Here is a 9,823-nt window from a genome sequence, read left to right as displayed (position 1 = left end):
ATGTATGTATATAAATATGTGTGTTTAGTTGCTCTTAAACATCATCAACTGCCACTACAATGCAAGAAGTCCAAAGGTTTCCTTCTTATTGAACTTTCATGATTTTATTGCGTTCATGCCATATCTGCTTGTAGAAGCTATTATTTAATTTTGTTCCTCTAACAACTCCGGTATTTCCGTACTCTTGTAGACACACACACACAATCTCTTTATACATACTCATAGATTTATATAGTCTCACACACACACACATGTAACACAGACTGATATCAATATCTGCACGAACACATAGACACTGTTACAAACTGACACCAATACAGGCTGACATTTCCTTGTGGCTGGGGCGGTGAGAGTGTTTCTGTCACAGAATTCATTCTGACGCCGAGGAGAGAGAGAGTAGCATGTATCTCTGGAGTCCGTTCACCTTCTACACATTTTGGATCGGGCTCTTTGTCTGTGTGGCCTTTGCGGGCGTTTATGTATTCGTGTTGCTGTTGATGGTGGGATGGGCCATTCTCTGGTGGTACCATGTTCCCCAATTGCCCGAAGAACGGGTGACATGTGTCCTCGGGTCAATAAACCCTACCAGCGATTTAGAAGAAGAACAATGCAGTCCAGAAAACACCAACTGCAATTCCGACGAACACTGCGACGGGCGTAGCTTAACCAAACCGATTCTAGTCGCACATCGAGGTGGGGCCATCGATGCGCCGGAGAACACCATCGAAGCTTTCAAACTCGTAAGTTTCTTTTTTACCGCATATATATATATATATATATATATATATATATATATGTAGACTTATATGAAAACTGGAAAATGTATGCATACGAACATAAACAAGTAAACGCACCATTTATTATAGGAAATCGGTTCTACTCGTAGAGATCAGAGATTCTCCCCATCTAGAACATCGCGGGGCAGCGCGAAGGATGCTGCATTTGCCAAGTTTCATCATCCAAATGACTTCCTCTTTTAGTTACGCAATCGTCTTTGGTGATCTCTTGAAATCATTTACAACATTAGTTTGTCATCTTTTGCAAAACATAATGTCCTGTCTAGCACATAGCCTCATCTGGTCCGTATTAAAATAACTCACTACTTCGAAACCTCTCAATTCCTGTGTCCATGCGTGTGCACGTGTGTGTGTGTGTGTGTGTGTGTAAGTGTGTGTGTATGTATGTATATGTGTGTATGTATGTATGTGCATTAGTGCGTCTATAGAATTTTGTGTGCTTTGTGTGTTATATATATATATATATATCCTTCAGAGGGATGTCAAACATCCAAGTCCGCCGGAAGAGTCCAAATAAAGAATATATATAAAAGTATGTATTCAGCATTTGCAAAAATAGTAAATGATGTACAAGGAAAGGAAAAATTGTAGTTGAAGACGAACTTTAATTCATAATCCAAGTTGGTACAGAACCGGTATACATTCTACTAATTGTTTCAGAGTCTGATTCCAAGACAAAAACGAAAAACTCTTCTCGAAATAAAAATTAGAGTTCATCTACACTAACAATTCCTTTCTTTATACTTCGTTATAGTTATATATATATATATATATATATATATATATATATATATATATATATATATATATATATATATTATATATATATATATGTATATATATGTGTGTGTGATCCTTTCGGTTTGAACGGCAGTTTTTTCCTAACGGTGTCATATGAAATTGTCACCCATAATTATGACCCTAGTATCGATCTATTGCACTTCAATCTATTTTAGATTTAGGGTTAGGGGTGGGGGGAAGGGTATCTTTTTCATCACAAATAAACCCAATCTGTTTCTTAAACGAGGGACAAGTTCATACGGCACAGAATGGATTTTACCTCAATAGACATCAGTGATTGGTTGAAATTGCAGAAATTGAAAAAAAGAACAAAAACAACAAATATCTTACAAACCATAGAATTTTCTCAATAAAGCCAATAGAAAAAGATCCCTAATCAGTTGGAGTTAGCTTGGATAGATTGTGTAGAGCTGTTATTATATGGTCTTGCGATCCGGTTGCCGAGTTGGAATAGCAGCACATCGCCGATCTGATTACACCCCGACACGATTGTCGGAATTCAGTCTTCATATTACACAAACACATGACTGATAAATAAATGACACGATGCTCTGACGGTCCTACTCAAATGCACAGGTCCCGATGCAGCTACGTAACCCTAAAACTAACCCTAGCGCTAACCCTAACGCTAACCAGTGTGCACTGTAAAAACATATCGTTACGTACATGTGTCGGGACCTTTGTATTTGTTTCTTACACATTTTTTGCACTATTTTCTTCTTCTTCTGATTATCGTATCCGAGTCGAGTTGTAAACATTAACCCTGACTTCTTTCTGATCGGGGCAGAAAGCCCAAAATGTCGGGTTGGAACACGTGGATAGTGGAACTTTGGAAATTGGGAAGAAATATTTTAAAATTAAAAGGCAGAGGTAAAGAATACGGTCTTTCCAGAACACGTACACCACTCGTTTTCAGCGTAACAAAAGCCCTAACCCCAAGCACTGGGTGTACGTATTCTTTACTTTCGCCTGATTAAGAAAGGGACCATAATACTGCCATTATTACATCCAATACTTTCCTTAACATTCATAGAATAGAGTTTTGGAATAGCTGCCCCACGAAATCCCATACATCGTGGGGAAGGAAAAGAATATGGAAATGGGGCAAAAATGTATAAAAAAAAAAAGGATCTTTGGGGAGCAAATTTTTTTCAGTATAGTATTGTGTTATATAAAACACAAGAATACAAAGAAAAAAACTAATGAAAAATACCCGAGTGTCAGTATGTGTGTCTGTGCGCACCCACTAGTTCGGTTTTTTCGCATTAAATTCCAATATAATCTTAACTTACACCATCTGAAAGGTATTTACTGAAAATTTTATTAGAATATATCCATTGTTTTGAAAGTTATGAAGAAAACAGGTCGGGAGGGGTAGACTTGTGTTAGTATTCCTTTCCTTTGAGGTATGGGGACTTCAAAGGACAGCTATTCCAAAAGCCCGCTTATTTTCCGAATATGTCCCACACATACAGTTTAGGAAGAGAAAAAGTAATGGTGATACTTTGAAAAATTAAACCCATGCTTATCTTGGAATTTATACTGATACCTCCACTACATTATCAAAACACTGTTCTGGAACTGTTATTCCGCTCTCGTAGGAAAGTCAAGGCATAGTGACTTGAGTCCATCCCCCGACTTTGTTTCTCCTTGACTATCTTAAAAATGCATATTTTTCAATGAGATTTTCCACAGATATTTTTTATACCGTATTGATTACAGTTGCATGCCTAGGTGGGGGGGGGGGGTCGGAGAGGAAAAGGGTATTCTCCTCACTACAGCCTTTGTTAGTGATGCATATATTTTCAATGAAGATTTTCAGAGATAACGTTTCCAGTGGTGAAAATTACGATTTGTTTTCTTTAAATTCTATCAAGATAATGGTAGCCTGCATCTTTGAAAATGGATAATGTATCTCGGGGACATTTCATCTAAAAATGTGCATTTTAAACAAAGTTGTGAGGAAACAGAGTTGAGAAGACTCACTTCTGTACAGGAGCATGCCTCACCTGCTGTGCACTAGCGTAGCAAGAGGGGAAGGTCCTCCTCGGGTGGCACCACTTTTGGGTCTAGGGTCACTGTGGTTACCAAGAAAATATTTTTTCAAATTTTATCAAGGCACATTGGCTGAGTGGTTAAGAAGTTTGCTGCTTGATGATGTAATGGTGTTGTCTTGGAGTTGTTGGTCTTGGGTTCAGTCCTACTGTGCAACATCTTGGGCAAGTATCTTCTACTATAGCACCGGGATGACCAAAGTCTTGTAAATGGATTTTATAGACTGAAATTGAATGAAGCCTGTCGAATATACATGCGTACATGTGTTCGTACGTACGTAGGTACACTCATAAATATATAGGTATGTTTGTGTGTCTTTGTGTTGTGTTCATTCCCCACCATTGTTGGTTTGTTTACGTCCCCATAACTTACCAGTTTGGCAAAAAAAGTTTGTTAAAATAAGTACTGGGGTCAGTTTGTTTGACCGAACACTTCAAGTTGGTGCTCCAGTATGGCCATAATCCATCTGAAATAAAATATAAGAATCCTACCCCACCAAAAAAGCCCCTCTCTTTCTGGAACCGTCTTAATAAGTTACAGTATTTCACCTTCCTACTTTACCTTCATAACCTCTCCTACTAATGGTCTTACCCTGTTCTACTATACTATGCATATTTTTAAGTTGTTCTTCTTTGACATGTGACTTGTTGGTCTTTATTTCTTTGTAGCTTTATTCAGCAATGAGTAACTAGACACTAACTGAAGGCAGCATTTCACAATATATAATATAGTCCAAGTAAGACAAAGAAATACTTTAACACATCTTTAAATCATTAGTTACAATTGTTTCTGTACCAGCTCTGCTTACAATGACAGTTTCTGCAAAAATTCCAAGCATCTAGGAACTTAAAGCAAGAAGTGTAGTGCTGGTGTGCCCTTTAAGTTTGAAATTATGATAGATCTGAGATGTTTTGGTAGAAGTATGATAGTAATTCAAAGCAACACATATATTGTTATATTCCCTTTTGCTTAATTGTAGTGGTATTGTTTATTTATAATGGTAACTGTTTCATTGCTCTCTACTTGCCCCAAACCTGTGTGTTCCCCCCACATGTAACAAGAAAACTTTTCCCTCACCCTATCTCAACAAACTGATCTACATCTCCACATCCCTTCCTCACATTTCCTCCTTCATACACTTTGCATTTGCTCTCACTTTCCCATCCTGTCCTCATGGCTCTGTTCCTCTTAATATTGTTATCCGGTAGCCCCCTAACTATATATACCCAGGTTTTCACCACTCACTGCCTGCTCTGCACCCTTTAATCACACTTCCTTCACAATATTCTGCCATTTATAAAATGGTGTTCGGACCTCAAGGCTATGCCCTGGCACTTTCCACCATCTACATCTCTCCCTTCCTTTACTCAACCATCCCATTTATATTCTGATCCCCACCCTCGTGAGTATGACTGGCATTTTGCCACCATCTCTATCCTACTGACTCCCATTCTCTCTCTTCTCTTGGGTAACCATGTATTTCCTTTGCGGTAGTGCACCTGTTTCTCTCTTCATTCCTGATCTCTCTCTCTCTCTCTCTCCCCCGACTGGGTATCCTTGTACTTCCTCTACAGTAAGACACCTGTTTCTGTCTCTGTCGCACTATAAACTTTCACCATCTGACACAAGATCTCCTCCTCCAATGCATCCTCCTCTCTTGAAAGTTTTTTTTCTTTGTCTTGCAAGTACTTGGTTACCCTGTCAGTGCAAGGGCCACTTAAAAGCACCCAGTCCTCACTGTAAAGTGGTTGGTGTTCAGAAGGGCATTCAGCTGTAAAAACCTTACTAAAACTGATCTTGCCTTTGTTTGTGCCATGTAAAAAGCACTAAGTCCACTCTACTAAGTGGTTGGTGTTAGGAAGGGCATCCAGCTGTAAAAATCCTGCCAAAACAGTCACAGAAGTCTGGTGCAGGCTCTGGCCTGGCTGACTCTTGTGAAACCATTCCACCCATGGAAGGCGGATGTTAAACATGGTGTTGTTGTTTTTTAACATTAGCATCAAGCCACAAATTTGACAGTTAGGTGTAATCAATTAAATTCATTCCAGTACTTGCTTGGTACTTTAGTTCATTGACCCTTCACCACCTGAAGTTTGTAAAGCAAATTGTCCTTTGTGGGTTTGCGCTTAGAACTAAATATTACAAGGTGTTTTCATCTGATGCTCCTAACAAGCCTATAAATCATTGAATATCAACATATTTCATCATACGTTTTATGACACAGTCCCTGAGAAGGGAGAACAACTTAGTGGAGATTTTATATCCCAGTCCACTGTTTTAAAACATATTTTGTTGATCATAATAGAACGGCCCTTTTATTTAATTACTTGATTAATTTTATTTTAATGATATAAACAATGAATATTATTAGTAATCAAAAATATTTGCATTTTGTCCATATTGTATGCTCCCAAATAGCAATGAAATAATACAAAGTGTCCACACATATTTTTATATTTTCGACTTATTTATGTTTGCATGGATCACAAAACTAAGTTTATGTATAAAACTATTGACTTGTAAATTCTACATTTCATGACAATAGGCACCAAATGAAAATATTCTCCAATTATTATTATGCAAAATCCCACTGCCCCCTGATGTTTGCACTTTGCAAATAGAGATTCATCAGTCTTATCAGCATTTTCACTGCCTAATTTAATTGGACGGACAAATAAATATAGCCATTCAATCTCAATCTACTTTGATGACTGATCCACTTTTGCTCATTAATTTCCTGTGGCCATAAATGAATTAGGAAAATAATTTTATTAAAAGAGAGCTTGCAATTTAAAAAAAAGTTGTTAGCCTTTATGTGTGTGTGTGTGTGTCAATGGTGGTGGGGGATAAGAGCCTTTGTTTCTAACAAAGTTGTTATTTAAGTAACCTTGGATCAGACCTGACTCAAGGTGCACCAGTGAAGGATCTTTGCTCATTTATTCAGACATAGCATATTTATGACTACATTCACTAATGTATCCTTCCCTTTTTAAGATTTGAGGGATCTTTGGCTTTATCTTTTATAACAAGACAATTGACTCATGTCAGCTGATGTATGTAATTGTTCAATTATGTAATTAGTAAAGATGGCAGTCCATATGGGGAAAACATAACGAATACAATATCCTGTCTTTCTTCGTGTATATCCATCCAGGTCCAGTGGCTTTCCTGGACCAGTGTAACTACTCCATGCCAAATGTCTTGGTCGAGTGATGAAGCATGTCCAACCTGGGTTTTAGTCACAAATGTCTTTCACCAGCTGAAATATCTCATCTGGACATAACACAAATATATATGAAAGCAGTAGGTTGCTAGCTGAACTGGCTGATACTGGCTGCGGTCAGTTTGTTGTCCATTTGTTTGCTCAGCATCCAGTGACATTTGCCTGCTGCATCCCATGATTTCAACGGTACCTGGCTCAAGTGGTTATATACTATTTAATCCATAGCTAGGACCCTGACTGGTGATTCTACTCCTGGTCAGTGTAGACCTGGGAACAATAGTGGCTCAGATGTGGTTCCATACCCTTCAAATCCCTGGAACGCCCAAACCAAAGCTCCACTACTCGATGCTGTTTTAAGTCATGCATGAGTAAGAACTAATTATTGCATTCTTAGTATCGGTATGAGGCCAGACAGTTTCTACTTCTCATCCTGTACCAGTAATATTTTATTGTCAGATCAGTTGACAGCTTCTGTCTCCTCAAGAAAGTCTCTTAAGATATTGTATTTAACTTAACCTTTTGTCTCATTTGAATAAGTCAAACTTATGTTACTACAAATTTAAAAAGTCACATGATCTTTAGTCAGCATTAAAAAAATAAAGAAATCATTATATCTCCCGTTCATCAACCTTGATGTAATAAATGAGATGATGATTATTATTGTTAGAGGTCAGACATTTACCTCTTTAACTGAGTCCTCATCAACTTGAGTATTGGGGTCAATCAACTGTTCCCCACCCCCAAAATTGCTGGCCTTGTTCCAAAATTTGAAATCATTATTACTATTTATTATTATTACAAAATTATCACCTTGATAAATAAAGAAAAGGCTTTTTTTTTCACTTCTGATAAGCTCATTTCATCTATCCACTATCTGCCTTCCTTTCTGTAACAAATTCTGTTTTATCTGTTTAATTTGAAGAACATTAACACCTAATCACTTAATCTGCTTTTTGACTACAATACATATTTGAATAGACCTTATTACTCACTATCTCTCCCCCCCTCTCTCTCACTTAGCAACAGTCTTCTACATTTAAAACTAAAAGTCCACTAATATATCCTTTTTTTTTGTATATATAATTAAGGTTCTGTCTTTTGATTTCATAACTGATTAGAATTTAATACTAACACTCACCCACCACCAAGTAATAAAGCAAGGGTTGATAACTGGAGGAAACAATTTTAGGTAGAAGCCTCTGAAAAGATCCATTTGAAAAGGTACATCAATTTATGTAAAAACCTTCCAAAATAGCATCAATAAGCCATTAACATAGCATGAATACAATGAATCAATATGATATTAACACACAGTTAACATGCCATCAACACCATTGATATTACCATCAACTCACCATCAATATACCACTGTGCTGGTCGTGAGTAGAGGAACAGGGGCTATTATAACATGTTATAAGAGAGAAGCATTCAGAGGCCACAGTGGTTGTTGGCCTCTTTGTCGGGGCCAGTTGTTTGCCTGTTTCTATGGTTATATTTTCAAGCAATGAATCCTAGATTGCTTTCTTGCTTCACAGAGGTATATTTATTTCTTCATTGCCCACAGGGGGCTAAACATAGAGGGGACAAACAAGGACAGACAAAAGGTTTAAGTCGATTACATCGACCCCAGCATGTAACTGGTACTCATTTAATTGACCCTGAAAGGATAAAACGCAAAGTTGACCTTGGCGGAGTTTGAACTCAGAACATAACGCTAGACGAAATGCCACTAAGCATTTCGCCCAGCATGCTAACGATTCTGCCAGCTCGGAGCTCACCACTTCCTAATTATATTATAAATATAAAGAGACAATGTGAACCAGCTGAATATTTCATCGGGTTAATTAAATTTTTATATTTATGGATGGAAGTTGTCATAAATTTAAGTAGCCTGGATTTCATATAAACCCTTTTACTGTGGAAATCAGATATATCCACTCAAAATTTCATTACCCTAACGATGAAGCGAGGGTATGGACGAGATGGAGTTCACAGAAGCCGAATCTAACATGAACGACTTGATCTCAGAGTACCAACAATATCAGGATGCCACTGCTGATGAGGGCGACCTGGAGGAGGAAGAAGAAGAGGAGGAGCCCTGTTAATAACTTTAATCTCGAAGGAAATTTTGAGTGGATATATCTGATTTCCACAGTAAGTCAAGTACAGCCAGTCTATTTTTTGAGGAATGTCATGTTCAAAACTACTTTTGTTCAAATATGTCAAGTTTATTGAAGTAATGTGACTCGTAGAACGATGCTAGTTCTGTTTTACTGGAATAAGCACAAAATTTAATTTCCCGTTTACAGGGTGAAACTCCTTTAAAAACTGTTATTGGTGTGTAGTTTGCACTTTGCCATTCTTTTGATTTATCTTCTTGGATATTATCTAAATCATTCTTGTTGAGTATAATAATTTCCTGGCTTGATTATTTGACATCTTGGGACCTTGAAAGTTCAGTTAACTTCTTCATGTGCTTTATGAAACATTCAGTTTTGCTGCTGCAACTCAAGTTACCGTTTAGCATTCAGTTTTCTCTGTCAACTTTAATGCTTATTTATTCATAATGTTTTGAATTAATCATAAATCTTGTAGCTTTGAAATTTCAATGATGTGATTGATTATTCTTAGAATGACATTGTCGGATAGGTGTGAGAAGCTTGATCTGATCAGTTCAAACACAAAACAGGTAGAATCTTTGGGCCTCATGTGGCCAGTTTGAAGGCTAAAGCTAGACAGCTGTATCAAGAAACACAAATTGTTTATTGAAACTAATTATCTTAATTGTCTTTTTCAGCTCCTCCTATTTTCTTTTTTTGAGATTTCAATGATGTGATTATTTTTAGAATGACATTGTAGGGTAGGTGTGAGAAACCTGATCTGGTCAGTTCAAACACATATCTTGCTCTTTTCAGCCTATTTAACACTGGAAACATGAGCAATTTTC

At 37.3% G+C, this 9,823-nt stretch overlaps 1 protein-coding gene across 1 annotated transcript in view; it reads left to right on the top strand.

The window, feature by feature from the left end:
- LOC115209731 (glycerophosphodiester phosphodiesterase 1) overlaps positions 1-9,823 on the top strand; it is a 29,503-nt gene that overhangs the window by 106 nt on the left and 19,574 nt on the right. Inside the window, exon 1 of the mRNA XM_029778232.2 lies at positions 1-740. This exon is cut by the window's left edge and continues 106 nt beyond it. Coding sequence (XP_029634092.1) covers positions 402-740 — 339 coding nt within the window. The 5' untranslated portion in view covers positions 1-401. The remainder of the gene's footprint in view (positions 741-9,823) is intronic.

Source organism: Octopus sinensis, linkage group LG3 (genome assembly GCF_006345805.1).
Source record: "Octopus sinensis linkage group LG3, ASM634580v1, whole genome shotgun sequence".
Taxonomy (NCBI): domain Eukaryota; kingdom Metazoa; phylum Mollusca; class Cephalopoda; order Octopoda; family Octopodidae; genus Octopus; species Octopus sinensis.
The sequence above is the reverse complement of the archived record's forward strand: the minus strand, read 5'-3'. Positions and strand labels throughout refer to the sequence as shown.